General features: G+C 40.0%; 1 protein-coding gene across 1 annotated transcript; it reads left to right on the top strand.

Moving 5' to 3' along the window:
• The first annotated feature begins 261 nt into the window (after positions 1–261).
• On the top strand, positions 262–19062 carry LOC140931457 (uncharacterized). The gene is made up of 11 exons (XM_073381270.1): positions 262–391; positions 6004–6152; positions 7676–7942; positions 8730–9002; positions 10356–10727; positions 11025–11209; positions 12131–12364; positions 12728–12850; positions 13407–13640; positions 14004–14289; positions 18697–19062. Exons 2-11 carry the CDS (start codon positions 6059–6061, stop codon positions 18804–18806), a joined length of 2178 nt encoding a protein of 725 aa, XP_073237371.1. The 5' UTR covers positions 262–391; positions 6004–6058; the 3' UTR covers positions 18807–19062.
• Positions 19063–21506: the final 2444 nt, after the last annotated feature.

The following is a 21506-nucleotide window of genomic DNA, read 5'->3' as shown; positions in this document are numbered from 1 at the left end:
CCAACCTACCCCTCAACTACCCCTTACATTGTAACTTTTGCTTCCGGTGATCTCCGGGTGGCAGCGATAAAACTGAATAAACTCTTAAAAAAACGCAATGTAGTATATACATCTTTTATTCGCCCTTTTTGAGAAAGCATTTTTCTGGCTATGGCCTGGCCAGAAAAGGGAAAAAACCCAGTATTTTGTGTTATTTTTTTAACCGATAATTAACCACTTGACGATCGGAAGCGATTATGATATATTCAGGTCGCAGCAACATGTCAGCCAGCAACGAAGGCAAAAATCCATCTCCAGTGGAAAGCCAATTTTACGATCTTTATGCAGAAACAACTAAAATTAGAGACCAATTGGCGGGGTACGCATATTTTCAGTGTACAATTATACACAGGTAATGGCTTTCATGCTCTATTTTCTGCAAATACCTTATTATAGGAAATTACCGCTCCATGAAATTAACGCGAATCGTTAAAATTCGCGTTGATTTAAGTCGTGTTAATTTTGTTGAGAGTTAATTTCCGCGGCGTTAATTAAGTGCAGCGTTAATTTCCGCGCTCTTAATTTCCAGTATTTTAACCCCAATTTTGGAACCTGTCCAGCCATTCTTGACACCTAAAAAACATTAACTACAAGATTTCTTTCTTTCCATTCAGCCTTTGTTTTTCATCTTCACAAAAGCTAAGGCGAAGGTTTACATGAATATCATCGTTGTCGCTGTCAGACGGTGATGTCGATATCTTCTTCTTTGATTTCGCGTAATTAATCGCGTTAATTTCCTTTATTAAGAAATTCTACCTCCTCTTTCGCGTTAATTTTCTTTATTCGAAAGTCGTTTTCCATTAAATTCGCGTTAATTTCCAATACCTTAATTTCATCAAGCGTTAATTTCCTATAATAAGGTAATTAGAAGAAGCGATCGTCAGCACGCTGATGATAGTTTTTGGTTGTTTTACAGATTATATTCTTTGAACGGTCATAATTCGACTTCATATATATTTTACGGATTGTTTTTTTAGGGGGTCTTAGTTCGACGAACACTAAGACCCCTGAATTTACCGTTAAATTCGACCTAAAACTTAGGCTCGATTTCCGCCGTCTCCCGGGTCCGGTCTTTGATGAGTGTGGGCTCATTTTCCCGAACAGCGGCTGGTAATCGAGCCTACCTAAAGCTCGGTGGAAAGAATCGGACAGAAGATAATTTGACAGCTTAGGCCTATTTCGATTACAATTTGACTTCATATTTCGACGGACTTGATTTTAGGGGGTTTTAGTTTTCGTAATCTCGAAAACTAAGACGGGCCTTAGGTCTCAGGTCTTAGTTTTCGAGGGTCTTAGTTTTCGTAACACCCGGCAGCGGACACGCGTTGATGTTGAAAGGTCGTTTCACGTGAATTCACATGTAACATAATCCTGACAATCCTTGACTATTAACGTGACAGGCTGCACAGCTTTCGATTTTAATAGCTTTTCAAAATAACATTGAAACTTTTTTCTTCAAATTAGAATGGTTCATTACGTGTTCATTAGTTAGTTTTTCAAAAGAAATTGTTACTTTTGCTCTGACAGGTAGGCGTAAAGTACGGTCGGCGACGCAAAACAATAGTTCTGTATTTTAAAAAATCGCTGAATAAACACTACCCTGGGATTTTCGGTGTTGGCCGAAGGCCGACAAAACCGCGCTAGTAAAGTCTCTGGCACCCAGGGTAAATAAACACGGAAGTCGCTCTTTTATGTCAATTAAATATTTTTACCTGTTTTTTATTGCTGTGACTGCGAGGCCCAAACTTAACTTAAAATTGTTATTCCAGTAAAATACGATGTAAAAAAAGAAAAGAGATGACTATTATTGTGATTGTTTTAGAATCGGGTATAAATCTATGAAGTCCCGCGTTGTCTTTCGTGTCGTGACAAGTCATTTTTAAGCGATACGTATTAAAAATACGTATCTCGTAATAAAAATAAATACGCAAAAGCTAAATTTAGCGGTCACAGTAGAGCTAGTTGGTTACCGAATCCACAAAAAGCTTATTTGTCCTGAACATTTCACCGATAACATAAAAAGAAAATACTTCTATTCTGTGCTTAAATGACGACTTTCCAACAAGATGATGATCTATTCAAAAGAGATAATAGTTTTGGGGCGGCCGCGGTTTCGTTGAAATCATAGCCGGTTTTCCCGGAAAGCTCCACGGGATCTCAGTCAATCTTGAGCGAATTTTCTTTTCAACATAAATAAAAATGATGAGTAAAAAGAATAGTGCCCTTATTTTTGACCCAAAAATTTGTGTAAAAAAATACATAAACAGACCAAAATCTTACTTTTCCATTCAAAAAAACATGAAATATTCGGCGACGTTGCCCATGTCTCTCATATGGCGCGAAAACTTACTTTCATTTGACAACATCCGAGTTTTTTTTTTCGGACGCTCAGGAGGTCAAAAGATGTGATTTTTCATGAAAAAATATTCACAAAATTCTACTTGACTTGTTTAGAAAATAATTTGTTTAATTTTTAATAATTAACTAACAGCTCATTGAGTTGTTAATTTGGGCTAACAACTTGGAGGCACGGGCAGCCCAGTTAAAATGTTTGGGAGACCGAAGGGCTCCCTGAAAATTTTATCTGGGCGGCCATCTAGATCTTTAGGTTAAATTGCTTGGGAGCCCAAAGAGCTCCTTGAAATTTGCCCCAGAGCGCAGCCTAGCAGCCCTTTAGTTATTGGAAGTATGATACATTACATACTATTGTTGAATATGGAAGTGCATTTTTTGAGGAAATTAGTAAAGGGAATGTAAATTTAAGTGAACTACCCCATACTCTTAACATGTATGGTGGTAATATTGATGTAACTTTTGTTTTTCGTAGCAAAGGAACCCTTGTGTGTAACTCATCTTCTGTAGTGTATTAGGGTCGCATTAGTCCTTAACAGAACATCTCCGTCTCTCCTGCACACATTTGTTGCATACACTACTCAACTTTCCATTGCTATTCAGCATAACGGTAATTCTTTCTTACACCAACACATCCAGCGTAAACGCCTTCGGGCGTCTTCTTGTTTGAACAAAATTTGCCTTGATTTCGTGAAAAAATTGCATCATTGCAACATCCGGTCTTACGAAATGCGCTGACTCGTGAACTGTTCTTGTTACTGTATTTCACTGCTAAATCCGTCGGGAGCGCAAACTATCGATCTCTGTTAAAGAGCGGGAACTGAAAGTCCGTGATTCGTGATTTTGTCTTTTAATTTACAGTGATTAGAAGTTGAGGGACAGGTTGATAATACCCAAAGTAAAGTTTAAAAAAAATCGTGCTAGGCCGCCTGATAAAAATTTTACAAGCAACCTGATCGGAACATGCGTTGCGTGACGAGCTAGTCGCGGCTGTGGATAAAGAAAAAGGTCTCTTGTCTGTCCAAAGCGCTTTTTTCTTCTTCTTTTTTTTTTTACATTTTTGATTTTTAGATTGCTAATCTGTATGAAAAATACAAATGACTTGAAAAAATGGACCCTCGACATGGAATAATCGACCCTCGACTAAATACCCTCGACCAAAAGTTAGACTTCCAAAATTTGACAAAGAACAATAGAAATCACTAAACACAATAATGATTATCAGCACTTAATCAGCTTTACCTTAATCAAGAGTGTTTTAGATAAACCGTACTAATTATGCTGTTGCCATGGTAACCTGTATCGTGATGACAATTATGTTGCAACTTGTCGTCCGATGTTTGGATACTTTACTTTCGTGGTAAAAAGTAGGAGTAGTAAAAGTAACGGTCAATCGATAATAAACCATTGTTTTGTTTGAGCTAATCGAGACTTTATTTTGCATCGCGCAGAAAACATGAAATTTAATCTGCGACACGCAAAAATAGAAGTGTTAAAATTAAACAATAACACAGTCGTCCGATATTATGAATCACTGACCTAACTGATATTTCGAATAGACCAACGTATAAGGAAGTTGGTGAGCAGAAATTGTTGAAGAACGTGATTAAGAAACCGGACTTTGGCAACTGGGTGTCGTCACCCTTAGATTATGCACGTGGCGTTTCTATTGTTGATTTTCACATGACGTCACTAAAATTCAAACTACGAAACTATCGATCCTACTGAGATTTTACTTCCATGGTGTATCAGAGCAGCTGAAAACTCATTTTTAAACAAATTTTCGCTTCAAAAGGGTTCTTGGTTTTGTAATAGAGTACGCTTGAATTTCTAAGCTTTTGCGTGACGCAGCATTTACATGACGGCCGAGAGAGCTGTCATTTAGGTTAAAAAGTGACTTTTTTCGAGGAATTTTGCTATCTAAGAAGTTCAAGTATTATAAAAAGTAGAACTTTAATGTTTGTGAGTTCCTCTAGGATTAAATTCACGCTTTTGTGGCAAAACTCGGTAACAGATGTTTCTGTTGGTTTCCGTCCGCCATGTTGGAGCTCATCTGGATGAACTCCAGCATGGCGTCTCCATACAAAGCTCTATAAATTTGGGTAAAACATTTCCTCGGATATCTCGTATACGAATTATTTCTTCTACCCAAATCTTGACGAGGGTCTTTGTATATTTACCTCCTTTCATTTCCCAGATTCTGGACTTTATCTGTCGAATGGTTTTGATTTTTATTTTGATCTGTTTTGAACGGCGTGACACTGAAAACCAGCAATAACTTCGATACTTAGATCGTAAAAGTGCAGCGGTGAAAACTGTGAAGAATCGAGATCAAACAACAGTAAGCTGTGCAATACGGATAAGACAGAATATTGGTAATTGTTGACAACGCGTTGAAATATCTAACCATATGGTAACTGTTCATCTTAATCGACGTGGCCTTGAAACGGCGACATGACAAACGAAATGGCAACGGCTCCTTTTCTAGCAGTAACTGAACAACAAAAAGGGATTTTGAAACCCCATTTAGTAAACCTTATTAAAATTGGGGAACTTTGTATATTTTTTTCGCCGTGTGTTCTAATGACATGCATGTGTACACCAGAATCATATCTCATGTCCATGTGTGGAAGAGAATAGTTAAACGCAAAAAAACAAACAAACAAACAAACAAAGCAGCAAACGTCTTGTATGACAATTGTTACAGAAGAACAGAAAACAATATACACTTAATGTTAGATCCCGAGGAAAACAGTTAGGTTTGTTTTCCCGAGAGTCCTGATGTTTCCCGAGACGAAGTCGAGGAAACCATCAGGACTCGAGGGAAAACAAAACTAACTGGTTTCCCGAGGGACCTGACATTAAGTGTTTTGTTATATTTCTGGACTTTCACTTCAACAGCAACAAAAGAATAACCGGAGCAAACCAAAGCAGTCGACTCGGCACTTATAAGAACACAAATTTAAATCTCAAAACCACTGAATGAATGATTTACAAAGTACTTTCCTATCATCTGCATCTTTTTCCTGCACTAGCTGCTGTTTCTCTTCTGCGATAACTTTGAAAATCGTTTTTAGCTTGCGTTACCCTTTCGTAGGTGTCGGGCTACGCATCGGATGAAAATTAGATAGACGTGTTACGCTCTCCACCTGCCGTTTCCTACCTTTCCGTTCGCGTCCTGTCGAGGTTATAAACATTATGTATTGTTCTAGATAGTTAAAACTTACCAAGCAAAGTATGTAAACCAAAAGAGTCATTTTCTTAAAGCCAACATTGCAGCCGAGACTCTGTCTTCACAAACTTAACAAGGGGTTGAAGTTCTGTCGTTTCTCTCCGATAATCTGCTCTCAGAGCTGTCATTGTGTTTGGGTATTCAATCGACCGTAGCCGGGGCAACTAAATTCATGACTTAGCTTTTTGTTACTTCTAATCCTGTTTACGTGCTTTATGTTATTTCAGTATCCATTTAGATGATCCACAGAAACGTTTCAGAACGCTGAAACGAGGTCATCAGGGTGACGTTATCTCAAACTGACTACAGTGTCAATGGCACGCCATACGCAAAAGGACGTCAATCGTTTCACTGATCATTTTTCTCATACCTCCAACTAGGTTTTGTACAGCTGTTTGTACTGCTTGGCCACATTTTCAGGAAGTATTCTGTAGCATGCCCTCGATTGGAACAAGAAGATCCACGCTTTGTTGGAGGAGAGCTTCCTTCGTCTTTCTGATGGTCTTGAAATTGTGCGGCTCTGAGGAATGTGAGTGTACTTTTCACATTTGTGTACAAACCCTCGTGTTTTATTGTTTGACTTTGGGGGCAGACCAGGACTGAGCAAAGATGTAAAATGGGCATAAGTCTCTGGACTTACTGGCGAAAGCTTTCAGCTTTAATTTGAGCGTTCCATTGGTAGCCGGGGGCACTACGCTGTTTATGATACCTCTGTGAGACAAACATAGGATGTTTGATGTTTGAGTTGATAAATACGAAAAACAAACACAGCATATCACATACAAAGCGTGAGGAAAACTGGAGTCAGAGATCAATAGTGTGCCTAAGCTAGCTGTCGTAGCAGTATCGTTCACAAATCGAATCTCACAGTACGAATACAGAGTTGTTACTCGAGTTTCGCCTACTGAACAATCATTCTGTGAGTCCCAAACTCCTGGCCTAGAGGACACATCTTAAAAGAAAGTAGCTTGACGCATGCGTAGTACCATTGAGTTAAATCAACGGAAGAAATATTTCTGCAACTTCATGCAAAGAAACTTTAACACTGATTGACTTCGAAATAAACTCAGATCAGGAAGGCTATCAATGACCCTCTATTAAAACCGGTGTAATGAAAAGAAAAAGTAAATCAATTAAATGAGAAAAATAGGAGATGAGGGTTAGATTGTTAGCCAAAGCACAATTCCTAGAATGTGGAATGCATCGGTCTTTGATTCACTACCTTTTCAAGTCCGCTGAATAATATTGATTTTGCCAACATAATCTCTGCAGACCACGCAAATAAGTGGTCACTGTTGGCCCAAAGAAAGATGCCGACGCGTAGAACATAGAAGGCGCAAGATATCTTTTCTAAAATTTAACCTGTCCGCTTTTCATATCGCAATGAATAGGGATTAAATCGGATTGAAGTAGTTTTACTGGGAAAAAAGATTCGACATATCAACAGCATTTCCATGGCTAAATCCGCTGCTGATAACTTAATGCCTACCGGTTGCCAAGAAGCCTTGGCTGGGTATCGATCTTTAGCTGCATCAATGTACGTTCTGCACCTTGCCAGCAAAACACTGTGCTGTGCTATAAAAGAGTCTGCGTAACACGTACAGTTATTTTTCTAAAATAAACCCCTTTTTTAATTAAAGCCAAACTTTTAATTCGTGGTTCAACCAGTAAATGCCTATATGACTTAAAATCGAGTGGAGCTAAGAGCGTAAAAAATGTGTTCCTCTGGTTACATAGCACGTTAAAACCTAGAAAGGGTGGGGCATCAACTCCGTTAAGAAACCGCTTCAGCCCAACATGATCACAGAGGAAGAAGTCACACAGCACGCACGAAGGAATGAGGAAAGGATTCGGGCGTGATGTTTGTTGATGATAGGAGTTTTTCATTACGATATTCAGTTATTGTTTCGATTGTTAACTTTTAAAACCATTTTTGACTTTCCCAATATATTTCCCTCAATTTACAGAGGGCTTTCGTATTTTGTGTGTAACGGGGTAAAATTGACTTTAAATATATCTGTGCGTAATGTATTTTTCCCTCTATCTACGTAGCTTCCTCCTTGGAAATACAAGCATTTCAGCCAGCGGTTGTTCCCATAAGAGCCATTACAACACTAACACTTAAAACCAGTGTGGAACTGAATGTGACGTCAAATACCACTCTTCAATGCAGATTTAAAGACATTTCTGTGCCGGCTAGGAAAGAGGATGGTTTTATTTTCTGCGAGACGCCACCAATGAGAAATACTGACAGAGTCCCTCTTTTTCTTGATGTTGATGGACAATTATTCAAAACTAAAAAGCCGCTCTATTTGCACGGTTAGTAGAGTCTAAGTAATTAAGGTCGCACTTGGGGTCAAGCCAAGTCCGCACAACCTCATTTTATGAAACTCTTTTATGTAACAATGTTTTCGCATAATTTTTTGGTCTTGTAGATCTTGTACACAAAGGTGTAACAACTTGACTTACTAAGAATAATATATCAAACTTGAGGTGCAGCCGGCGTATCTGTTGTCCGGTCATGAAGAAGGGGGTTAGAAAACAAGGCGAAATCGACTATTCTTTTTAACCGACGTGATTTCTGGATATCGGATAAAACGCTTTGTCAAGTGATTTGATATAGCTTCTCAAAGAAACAATAATGGCAAAACATCATTAAACTTCACAAATATATGTTACGGAAGTTTCTATTAGCCCGGAAAAACAGCCTACTTTTCGCGAAGCCACCACTGGATTCCCCGCGAAATGACGTCTGCGAGACGAGCACAGAAATTCCATACTGATGACGCGTCACTATCGGGATCTGGGTAGTGCTTCTAATTGGTTGAAGCAAACTTTCAGCCAATCAGAAGCGCTACCCAGATCCGGATAATGACGCGTCATGGAATTTTTGTTCTCGTTTCTCAGTCGTCATTTCGCGTGAAAACCTGTGGCAGGCGTCACGAAATGTCGGCTGTTTTCCTAGGCTAAATTTATATCAATATCAGTTTCACTGTGGTGATAGCTTTTTCTCTTCATAAATTAATATTAATAAGAGAAGCATGTATAAAAAACAAGTGCTCATTTTGTATGTTTTAAGAAGTTTTTTTTTTGCTTATTTTTGCAGAACCGTTCAAAGTATCAAACGTTACCCCTTTATTGGTTTCACCGGCTCAAAACATCCACCTAACAGTCAGTGGTATTTCCTGTCAAGATTGGTTACAGTATTTTGTCCGGTTTCAGACCGCAAACGGAACGAAAAAGACCCAGCAGGGGATCTGTAAGGATTCTGTTATCTCGTGCTATGTCCCTGAATTTTCACCCAATACACGGCTTCGGGTTGGCTTGACTCTGAGTAACAGACTGGTGGAGTGGGCTGACAGGAAGATTCTTATACAGTGTAAGTAATCTTTGATGAACCGGCATCGATAGGGGCGATTAGAAAGCCACTCGAGGAGCACCACCCCCATCCTCCCACCCCTGTTCATGTTTGTTACGTCTGTGTTGTCAGCCGATACATATCACTATAATTGTTAGTTAATAACGAAAGCGAAGGAGCACAAGCTTTCACACAACTTTCAAAAATGCATTAATATTCAATAGGCATATTGTCCAATTGACTTCTCGAAACTGAAAAGCCAAGGGGAGGGGGACTTTGTATTCAGCCTCAAGCTCAGGGGAAATACGATTGAAACAATGAATTGATTGAAACAATGGAATGCTGATTAGGATGAAAATTTTCTATAAAGAACAAATGAAACTTCAAGAGAGCACGCGGGAACAACAAAGTCATGTGACTCAAGAAAATCTATAAACGTATTTCAGAAATGGAGGATGCTTATGTTGACACACCTACTTTAATTGATAAACTAGGCAAGATGAACTAAGATGACAAGAAATGTAAAATAAGTTTGTATATTTTGTAACATTGTATCTGTAATAACTGCAGTCCATCTTCTTGTGTCATTTATATAAAATTATTTTCCTTTTCTTTTCCTTAATTTCTTCCTTGTTTTAAATTCCTTTATGTTTTGCTCTGCCCGCCTCGATTAGCCAAGCTATTTGCGAGCAGAGGATGTTTAATAATGTGTAATAGTTATGTGTTTTAATTTAATCCAATTTATTTAATAACGTAAAAAGATCAATAAACTTCAAACTTAAACTACTACATACTAGGGTAGGGTAAGGGGGAAATTTTACATAGGTCTAGTCTTACGGGTTTTTTTATGACTCTGCTAAATCACGTATAAGGGGCTGCATTTAGCAATAATGATAGATTGTACGAATCGAACTGACAAGCATAATTTACATTGGCCTGAAATGGCGTTGCACAGCTCAGTTTGAAGCTAATTGCAAAGTGGGGACCTCTGAGGCATTCACCTCTGGCCGGGTTATTCAAAGCGGGGTTAAGATAACCCAGGGTTAATGCGAAATTTGGATCAAGATATAAAAGCAATACTTAAAAGGTTTAACTCTCTTCGTCTACAATTTGACGATTGGATACATTAAAAAGGAATAGAACAAATTATTCGAAGAAATGCTTTTGAATAAAAGAAAAAGGAAACCGGATCAAAATTTAACCCTGGGTTATAATTAAGCGCTAATTGGCCTTCAAACAACTGGGCCCCGACTTAGCGCCAGCTCAGAATTACATATTCGCCGACGTAAAGATAAAAAAGTTGTATTGCAATTGTAATTTAACCAAAGAGGCAGGAAAAAGGACTAAAATTAAATCTCATGTTTTGCGTTGTAGATCCGATAGACGCCATGAAAAGTTTAGTGAAAGACGTGAAAACAGATACCACCGCAAAAGGATCGTTTGGGTTCGTGGTGGTACTCAGAGATCGCTTTGGAAATCCCATTAAAGTTATCGAGAGAGACAACAAGAAACCGACAAGGGTATTAGTTCAGTACGCGCCGAGGAACAAACCACAACAAATGACCTTCCTAAAGTGTACCACGACGATAACGAGCTATGGGACTGGTGATGAGTTTGTGTTGAGCTGCGCAGGCGCTGAAAAGGAAAGTATCTATTTTTATCCTTTCCTAAACAATGTACCACTTGGTGGAAAGGAGAGATATGAAGCTACAACTACCTTATGCCCTGGAAAGAACAGTTGTGAAGGTAATTAGCTTCTCATGCATAAGGTTTAAGTTATGTATACACTATACCGAATACCTTTTCGTGTCAACACGAACAACAGCAACGGCACAGAAATGGAGCAAGTCGTTTACACACATCTAGGAGGGTCATGCTGTCAAAATCTTTCACCGCCTTTTCTAGCTGCGGGTATACCAGACTTTGTATGTGTTTGATGAAAGCAATAAATAAAGTGTGTTGAACAGTTTTTAGATTGTTCTTCAAGATGGGTGTAATTGCAAAGAGCTTCATTCGATTTAACTCGAACTTTTCCTCACACAGCTGAGTCAGAGACCCCGATACTGCTCATAGTTCTTTCTTGCCTTGGAGCTGTTCTTGCGGTGATATTACTGGCGGCATTTGTCCGTAGCAAAGCTAAAAAGAAAATAACAGTGGTCCCGGAGATGGCTGACGAGTTAGAAATGAACGTTCAGCTTCCTAAGGACGACATCTGCGAACCGCTAGAGGTAGGAGCTTGTGATTGGATAAGTTGCTTTTTGACTCATGTTGGGCCGATAAATTTTCCATTACAAGTAGATAAGTGGCTCGTTATTAGACTTAGGCCCCGTCCACACAAACGCGTTTTCGTTTGAAAACGCGTACATTTTGACGCGTTTTGGCCTTCCGTCGACGCTAATACGCTGAGCGTTTTCACCGAAAACGCATCGATTTGAAAACACTGTTGAAAGCAGTGGATCAAAACAAAATGGGCATACAAATCGTATCAGTGTGGACGATCGAAAACGGTTAAAAACGGCATCAAAATGAAATTAATGATGTCATGTGGATCACATCGACATGCCCATAGAGTCGAAAACGCATCAAAACGGTACTGTGGACGCGAATCGATCGATGCGTTGTCGACGAAAACGGAAACGCAAACTTTTGAAAACGCGTCGAAGAAGACAGGTGAAGCGCGAAGGAAGGATATGCAGATTTTTTTATTTAACCCGCGGGTGTTATCTATCTCCACCGCGAATTTCCACCGATTGGGGTGTCCTGCTAGCTCTATCAAAACGTAAAAATTAAGTTTGAAAGGTGAAACGAATCGTTTCTCGAACGAATTTTATGAAGGCGAAAAAGTACTTGTCGGGAATGACGACGGCTTTCCACCTGCAGTCGCACACGTTACACCTGGGAAAAAGAATATCCAAGTAGGCTTCCTGAACAATTAAGGCTTTTATATTCCGATCAGATTGAACATTTAAGGTCAGGTCAGTTTTATCTCCACCTCACACCGCTTATGAATGCTACTGTGTTTTTATTGGCTTGAAAATAAAAAAATCCCTTTTTCAAGTAGCGTCGAAGTGCAGCGCGCGTAATCCTTCGTCTTTAATCTTTGCTCGCTTGCCTGAGACGTATTTTCATTACGTATCTTTTTTTTCCAGCTCATAAATCGGCACGAAAACTACGCGCTCGACAATAGTGTTGAAGATATCGCAGTAGCTAGTGCAGCCCACGAAAATGTCTCAGAGAATGAAAAATCTAGTGGTGAATCAACAAAACTGCATTTGAATGTTTCTTGTGCTATTGGAGAATCCGAACAGGAACCTCAAGGAGACGAACAAAAGGAGGAAGAAGACGAACCCGAGAAAAAGACTGACGTAATAATTAAAACGCAGGTAAACTTTAGGATATATGCCGAGTCCAGCGTGAGAAAACTGCTTCCCACATTTCGCAACGCAACCCCCTGTTTCCCCAAGAAATGACGTTCGAGGACCGAGCGCAGAAATACCGGCCATACTGATGACGTGACTCCACCTAGATCTGGGTAGTACTTTTGATTGGTTGAAGCCAGTTTCTCTCGCTGCACGACCAATCAGAAGCACTACCCAGATCTGGCTAGTACCACGTTATGGAATTTCTGCGCTCGTTTCTCAGACGTCATTTGGCGGGGAAACCAGTGGTAGCTCCGCCAAGTGTCTGCGGTTGTTTCAAAATTCAAACGCATTAGCTAGTTGAATGGATCTCTTTTATTTACACAGAAAAAGCATTTTGAGCAAGGCACAGAGCTGTCAGCTGCAGAGAATTTTGAAGAGACCGCGGGTCCAAGTGCCTCAACACCAGACACTGACCCTTTTCCTGGTCTTGAAACACCAAGAGGACAGGTGAAGGGCGAAGGAAGGATGTGCAGATCTTTTTATTTAACCCGCGTGTGTTATCTATCTCCACCGCGAATTTCCACCGATTGGGATGTCCCGCTAGTTCTATCATAACGTAAAAATTAAGTTTGAAGGGTGTAACGAACCGTTTCTCGAACGAATTTTATGAAGGCGAAAAAGTACTTGTCGAGAATGACGACGGATTTCCACCTGCGGTCGCGCACGTTACACCTGGGAAAAAGGATATCCAAGTAGGCTTCCTGAACAATTAAGGCTTTTATATTCCGATCAGATTGAACATTTAAGGTCATGTCAGTTTTATCTCCACCTCACACCGCTTATGAATGCTACTGCGTTTTTATTGGCTTGAAAATAAAAAACTTATATCTCTTTTTCAAGTAGCGTCGATGATGTGCAACTCGTGTAATCCTTCGTCTTTAATCTTCAGGCCCTTTAGTCTGTTACTCGATCAAAATACCCTCTCCGTTTACTTCACCTTTTTAACGTCAATGTTTGCTCGCTTGCCTGAGACGTATTTTCATTACGTATCTTTTTTTTCCAGCTCATAAATCGGCACGAAAACTACGCGCTCGACAACAGTGTTGAAGATATTGCAGTAGCCAGTGCAACTCACGAAAATGTCTCAGAGGATGAAAAATCTAGTGGTGAATCAACAAAACTGCATTTGAATGTTTCTTGTGCTATTGGAGAATCCGAACAGGAACCTCAAGCAGACAAACAAAAGGAGGAAGAAGACGAACCCAAGGAAAAGACTGACGTAATAATTAAAACGCAGGTAAACTTTAGGATATATGCCGAGTCCAGCGTGAGAAAACTGCTTCCCACATTTCGCAACGAAACCCCCTGTTTCCCCAAGAAATGACGTTCGAGGACCGAGCGCAGAAATACCGGCCATACTGATGACGTGACTCCACCTAGATCTGGGTAGTACTTTTGATTGGTTGAAGCAAGTTTCTCTCGCTGCACGACCAATCAGAAGCACTACCCAGATCTGGCTAGTACCACGTTATGGAATTTCTGCGCTCGTTTCTCAAGCGTCATTCGGCGGGGAAACCAATGGTGGCATCGCCAAGTGTCTGCGGTTGTTTCAAAATTCAAACGCATTAGCTAGTTGAATTGATCTCTTTTATTTACACAGAGTAAGAATTTGGAGCAAGGCGCAGAGCTGTCAGCTGCTGAAAAATTTGAAGAGACCTCGGGCCCAAGTGCCACAACACCAGACACTGACCCTTTTCCTGGTCTTGAAACACAATCAGAAGAAGAAAGACCAAACGACCTTCAGGAGATCAAATCATCGGTGCTGATCGATGATGACTTAAGCGTCTCTATCATTGGAGAGCGAGTCTTAGATAAATCACGAAAACAAGCCGATCAAGGCAGAAAATCGAGTCGCCGAAATAACAGAGTTGTTCCAACAGACTGTGGTAATTTCTCTTTTTGTTACTTTGTGCTGAAAATTAAACCCCGGCTCGACTCGGCCACAAAAATCATTTTTCCAATTATTTTTCGGGAGAAAAACAATTTTTGTAAGCTTGCTGCGCGCCGACGGGATAACTTTACAGATCCTCATAAAATTGTTTTAACATTTGGCGCAACTTTGTTTTTCTTTCGTGAAATGTCGAGGCTGAATGAAGCCATGCTCGTCCCCAAAGCCACCCCGCTAAGACCACGTGACTAAAAGAAACGAAGGGCTCTAGGGACGGGATTGGAATGAAGCGCTATAACAAATGTTGAACTCGCACATGCGCAGATTAATTTTACAAGGTGGTGATCATTCAGCGTGTTATGACCGTTTATGTTGCCTTATATTGCTATAGAGTAGAACAGAGGGACTAAGAATGAGTACGTATAAATGTATTCATGCTGTTGCAGTTTGTATTATCACAACATTCAACAAATATTGTAATAGTTTTGTAATAGACCTTATTTACGATACCCGCCTCTTTGCACGCACTCAAGGACTAACGAAATTATAGAAATGTCATGTGGTTTCCCAGGGGACAAACAAGTGAAAAAATTTGCCGATGCAAGAAAACGCTATCGAGTTTGTTTACAATATATTGTTATATTCCTAGACTTTCACTCAACTAAACAGGGACTGCCATTAGTTGATTCTTGGTCACGTGGCCTTGATTAAAATCAAATGTATCCCGATTCTGATACATTAAGCAATGTATCCCGCTTCGAATACAGTACAGCTCATGATCAAAGAATGGTGGAAAGTGGTGTGACAGAAGGCAGGAAAAACTGTTTCCCTCGGGATCTGACATTAAGTGTATATTAAGTTATGGTTGGAAGTGATCATTGTTACCTCTTTTGATGCAGTAGCGACCTTATATGCCCTCACAGCAAACAATAATGAACTGTACTTTTTGCACGACTATTACATGTAAATTGGAGTTTGACTAATAGTCGCGGGTCGCGGGTCGCGGGTCGCGGGTCGCGGGTCCAAAGTCGCGGTCGCGGGTCCAATGTCGCGGTCGCGGGTCCAAAGTCGCGGTCGCGGGTCCAATGTCGCGGTCGCGGGTCCAAAGTCGCGGTCGCGGGTCCAATGTCGCGGTCGCGAGTCCAAAGTCGCGGTCGCGGGTCCAATGTCGCGGCAGGGGAAAATGATTTGGAGTTCGAGGTAACTGAGTGAAAACGAGTGATATGAAAAAAATATAAAGGGAAAAAATCGTTTTTATGCATGATACTCTACGTTAACCAATTTACAGGTTACGGATGTTAGAGTCAACAAAATAATGTCTGAAGAAAAGACCTAAAAGAAAAAGCTGGCCGACTTTTGTGTTCACCGCAAGTTCATTTTGTTTTCTTTCTATCGGGCCCAGTTATCTATAAATTCAGCTTTGAATGTACTTATGCGTAACGGTTTCTGATAAAAAATGTTACCATGAGTTACCATTGTTTTCTTCTTGTCTATGAATTGCTCACAAATGCTTAGGGGTGAAAAATGTGCGATACACTTCATAGACTATAAATTATAAACGTTACAACAACTTATAAAACCTTTTTTAAAAAAGGCTAACTCGGGCTCGAAAAGCTACGAGTCTGTCGGTAGAAGAAACGAGAACTGTTTCAATTTTAACAAATGTTTTCGGCAAAAATAAAGAAAACGCTTGTTGAGAAACTTCCTGGTCGCAAACTCCCAAAATAAACTCTTTGCACAAGTAACTGGAAAGAGGAGGAGAGACGTTGGGCTTGAAGTGCCAGTAAAGTACATTCAAGCGGGTATTCAAGGTATGAATTTAATATAGAAACAAGTAATAATACACAGCAATATGGGATAAAGCTCGAGCTTTATCCTCTCTTGTCCACAGAAAGAAGTTTGTTCCCACTAACGATTGAAATCCGGAATCCAAGTTCTACCAAGAGAGAATAGATCATAGTCTCTTGGTTCTACTGAGACTTGAATCCAGTACCTGGAATCTGGAATTACTTACCTAATCTATTGTCTTTTCTGAGCTCTGGTGGAGTTGATAACTTACCGTTTTCAGTGTCTGGTTTACTTTCTTTTTCAGCTTCATGATATCGGGCGTTATTATTTCCTTACACACCTAGGGCCTCTTCATATGAGCCCGGTTGACCGGGCTGGTCCGGTTTCCGAGATCTCGGTTTTTCCAACCGAGATCTCGGTAAGCGGGCTGGAAATTTTGCCATATGAACACTTCATCCCGGTTACCGGGATGAACGGCGGGATGAATTCTGGCGGTCCGGATGGCATTGTCTTGCATTGCCTGCTGTATTTTCCACATCATAAGCATCCCATTTAACTGCAGTGATACAGCTTTAAGAGTTACCGATGCTAAGTTAAAATTTTTGTGTTTCGCTATGTTTGCTTTGTTTCCTAAATTTGGCGCCAGAACTCGTACCCAGGATCTTTGACCTTTTCTCATCTCGGAAACCGGGCTGAAATTTCTCATATGAACCCAAAGCAAAATTCATCCCGGTAACCGAGCCAGCCCGGTCAACCGGGCTCATATGAAGAGGCCCTTACTCACTTAATTACGATGCATGTTTTCAAGATTTGACTGAGACGCACATTGAATAGCTTCCTATTGTCAGGTTGTCCTGGTTGCCATTCAGGTGAAGAGAACAAGAAGTTGTATTGAACACTCTGGGTTGCCGTCTCAGTGGTAAAAATAAAAGCATTAAGCGAAAATCTTGCTTCGAGAAACAGACTCCTTTCTGTGGATTATTACTTGTTTCCATATTAAATTCATGTCTTGAATACCGCTTGAATGAAGTTTCATGCGCCTATTTACATTTTCTTTCAGTTTTGCCGAAAACATTTGTTAAATATAAGAGTTCTCGTTTCTTCTACCGACAGACTCGTAGCTTTTTGAGCCCGAGTTCGCTTTTTTTAAAAAAAGGCTTTAAGTTGTTGTAACGTTTATAATCTGTAGTCTATGAAGTGTATCGCATATTTTTCAGTAAATGAACTCCTAAGCATTTGTGAGCAATTCATAAACAAGAAAAAAGTAATGGTAACTTATGGTAACTTTTTTATCAGATACTGTTATGCATAAGTATATTCAAAGCTTAATTTACACATAACTGGGCCCGATAGAGAGAAAACAAAATGAACTTGCGGTGAACACAAAAGTCGGCCAGCTTTTTCTTTTAGGTCTTTTCTTCAGACATTTTTTTGTTGACTCTAACATCCGTAACCTGTAAATTGGTTAACGTAGAGTATCATGCATAAAAACGATTTTTTTCCCTTTATATTTTTTTCATATCACTCGTTTTCACTCAGTTACCTCGAACTCCAAATCATTTTCCCCTGCCGCGACATTGGACCCGCGACCGCGACTTTGGACTCGCGACCGCGACATTGGACCCGCGACCGCGACTTTGGACCCGCGACCGCGACATTGGACCCGCGACCGCGACTTTGGACCCGCGACCCGCGACTATTAGTCAAACTCTGTAAATTGTCGTCTCATTTTGATAGAATATAAAGACTCGACTGCGATAACTCGTATTGGCAAATTTTATACCACATGACGTTCCTAAAGTGAGTGCAAAGGTGGCAGGTCCATAGCTTTGTGATAATTTGAAACCAAAGGCAAAGTCTAAGCCTAAGACTTAGTTTTGTTATACTTTAAATTTCTCTTCAGACCGGATCTGGAAAGAAATTTTAATATACCAAAAACTGGACATGATGTTTCGCCTATTTTCGATTTTAAATTTCCCGCGTGTCACCATTTTGAATAATAATGACATCAATCAACGTTTCATTGCATCAAACAGTATTTGAAATCAGTTGGAGTGGATTCATTCGCAGCATTCATCATTTTCACATACACCAAAATGCACCTTACTTACCTCTCAAATTTTGAGTCAGCATTGTCTCCAATTCAGTCTAGGATATTACAGTCGTCCCAAGAGAAATCGAAGGATATGGTTATGCAAAATTTGGGGGGTGCATTATAGTCTATATGAAAATGGTGAATACCAGACTGTCACGTTCCCCACAAAATTTCCATAAGTAGTGTTTTCAATTTCTCTTAAGACTAACAAACGCTTTTGAAAAACTGTAAACAAATCCCTATGCAAACTTTTGAGGGGAAAATATTGCATTACGGAGATCGGGCGAGTTGTAGTGCAACTTAACCGCCCGCTGGAATATTAAGTTGTATAAGCAATAACAAATTCAAGCGAGCAAATGGCGACAGCTATTCGCGTCTGTTCAAAACAAATTTACCCAAAATGTGGTGTGCGGGAAAAGAGAATTTCGCATCAATTTTTTTCGGTTCAAATTCATTAATTTCATTTGGTACAATTAACATTACGTATTTCTAACATGCTTTTTCCTTTTTCTTTTTTTGCAGAAACCACTGCACAAAGAAAATATACAGAAAGGGTTAAAAAAGCTGACCAATATCGACAGGCATGGATCAACGACATTCTTGGAAACGATCAATCAAATGCATGGTATTAGTTACAGCTTTGATATCACAGTATATGGACATTAGTGAGAAATTAAGTTTAGAAAAGCCAACGAAAGAAATATTGAGCCGAAAATGAACAGAAGTGTTGAAGTGTTGGCCGGTTAGAAACTCGTTTCAAAACCGTGTCATATTATATAACAACGAAAACCACATTATTCTATCGACAAATGATAATAACTAACGGAAGGAAAAGACGCAAACTGCTCTTACCATTTTCCCACTTTGTCCATAGATGTAAATCTTCCCTCCAACAATTTCTCCTCCCGTCTAGCTTCTACGGTTTTAATCAAGGCGGCAGTTGCCACACAACAACCTTCACTTAAAATGTGAGTTCGCGCTGTTTTAAACATCAACGCTGTTCTTTTACCCTCGGCTTCAGTTTATAAAATGTTGGCGAGTTTTTCTGGAGTTGAATTCTGCAAGATTCTATCTAAGTTCATGAAAAGAGAAGGAAAATCGTTGTCTTGTCAGTGTTCAAGTTCTGCATAAACTGACGTGAAATTAGGTAGTTTCACGCTGTAGTCGTGCATCGATGGCAACGAAAATGCCCGAAAAAGCGTGATGCACGTGCAAAGTTGTTGTTTTGCTAATCTTTGGCCTCGGATGTTTTCCCCAGGGGTGCATACCATTTAACAGAAAAATCCGGTTGGGGTGTCGAAAGCATAATGGTAAGCGATTTACCAGTTTACCGCAGAATTGCCACACCCGTTACGGTTTGAATACAAAAAGGGGCGAATTTGTTTAGCGTGAGTCTGGAACCGAGAAGGAACCGAGAAATTTGTAAATGGTAAGCAACATTCCATTTAGTTCGTACCAACTGGAATGAACGGACTACCTCAAAACGTACTCCTCAATTTTCGGTTGGAATTTCCGAAAAGTGACCTTACCATTTACCTTCCATCCGGAATTTCCGAAATTTTCTGTCATATGGTAAGCACCCGTAGTGCTTGATTGGTTGAAGCAAATTTCACTCGAGGCACGACCAATCAGGCAGCACTACCCAGGTCTGAGTATTGCACGTCATCAGTATGGAATTTCTAGGGTCCTTTCCCCTGCGTACTAATTGGTGGGACCTAAGTTTTAGGGAGATTCAAAACTTCAAGTCGTGTATGCGAAGATTTTGTTATAGCTTACATTTATTGCATTAAGAATCCATCGCTTACTTGCTTGCAACTCATTGACAACTGAATAAGCGGGTGTTTTTAAAATCTTTAACAACAAAAGGAGAAAACGTTGACATGCCCTTTTTCTATTACTGCGGCATACGCGCAGGATATATAAACAATATTAATGTTTTCCGACTTACCTGCACCGGTCTTACACCCTTTGATTCTTCCCTGGACAGTATACTGACTATTTGATAATTTCATTGCAGAAACGAAAAGTGAAGGACGAGACATTTTAAGCCAGAATATCCTTGAAGATAAAGGCAAAAACACCTTTGAATTTACAAGAGTATTTATCAATACTCTCACATGGAACATGGAACAATTGTTTCCCTACGTTGGCATGATTTGAATTTCAGCCTCAATGTGTAGTTATGGGCTCTGAGTCAATAGCCCATGAGGCCAAGGCCGAATGGGATATTGACTCAGAGCCCATTCGGGCTCGAGGAATAATTGTTTTAGTAAAATCCAACTAGTTGGTACAAAAATATCGAGACAAAACAACTTTAGCTAGCAAAACGCGATTCAGCCGCCATTGTTTTGGTTTCCTACACCGGCGCTTTTCACTACTAGTGCGCTATAACATATAGCCTAGTAGTAGCTCAATCAATCAGAACGCAGCATTGATAATAGACCACTAGTTGGATATAGCCCATAGAAACAAAGTTGTGTGCTTAAAATCCTGACCTTTGAGCGTACGAGAAGCTAAAGTTGGCTTTGTTTTGATGCAAAACTATCTGCTTTTTAGGGTTAACGGTCGGTGTTGCAGAAACCATTATTAGATCGCTCTTGTGTTGTAGGTATTGTTCAGTATCTTTTTAATCTTTTGTATTACGCCATTTGGTGGTTGCACCCGTTCCCAACATCAAGGCACTACCGCTTATTATTAAACGTTTGATTTATTGATATCTCGTTGACCACAAACTGCCAGCAAAAAAAAACAAACTTTACATGTAAGGAGCTCAGGTTTTGTACCTGAACAATAGTTCACCCGGACGATCAAACTCACCCTACTTTTGAAATGACTCCTGGGTTCAAACCTTTCTCAGTTTTTATTATACTGAGCTACTGTAGCGAGATAGCACCTTTTACTTTGAGGATCGGAAAGAGCCCATGCATCCTTGCTTATACTCAAAGGCCTAACAGGGACCGAACTCACGAGGACTTCGAAAGATCTATCTCTAGTTGTAGCTATACAGTAAAATTCCGAAAATAAGCCCCTCCGTGTATAATCCCCTCCAAATATAAACCCCCCGAACCGGTCACGCAAAAAAACTTTCCGTTAAATCGCCCCTCCAAATATAAACCCCCCGGGGGCTTGTACTTGGAAAACTGCCCCCAAATACAAAGTAAAACAAAGCAAAAACGGCAAATTTACTTCCAACTATAAGGCTGGCCCAATCGATTTTGAAACGCAAATTTCCCTCCGAATATAAGCCCCTCCAAATATAAGCCCCTCAAAAAGGGTCTTTGAAAAATATAAGCCCCGGGGCTTATTTTTGGAATTTTACGTTATCTTTGTAA

This window comes from Porites lutea, chromosome 3 (assembly GCF_958299795.1).
Source record: "Porites lutea chromosome 3, jaPorLute2.1, whole genome shotgun sequence".
In the NCBI taxonomy this organism is placed as follows: domain Eukaryota; kingdom Metazoa; phylum Cnidaria; class Anthozoa; order Scleractinia; family Poritidae; genus Porites; species Porites lutea.
This window is presented reverse-complemented; position numbering and strand designations above follow the sequence as displayed.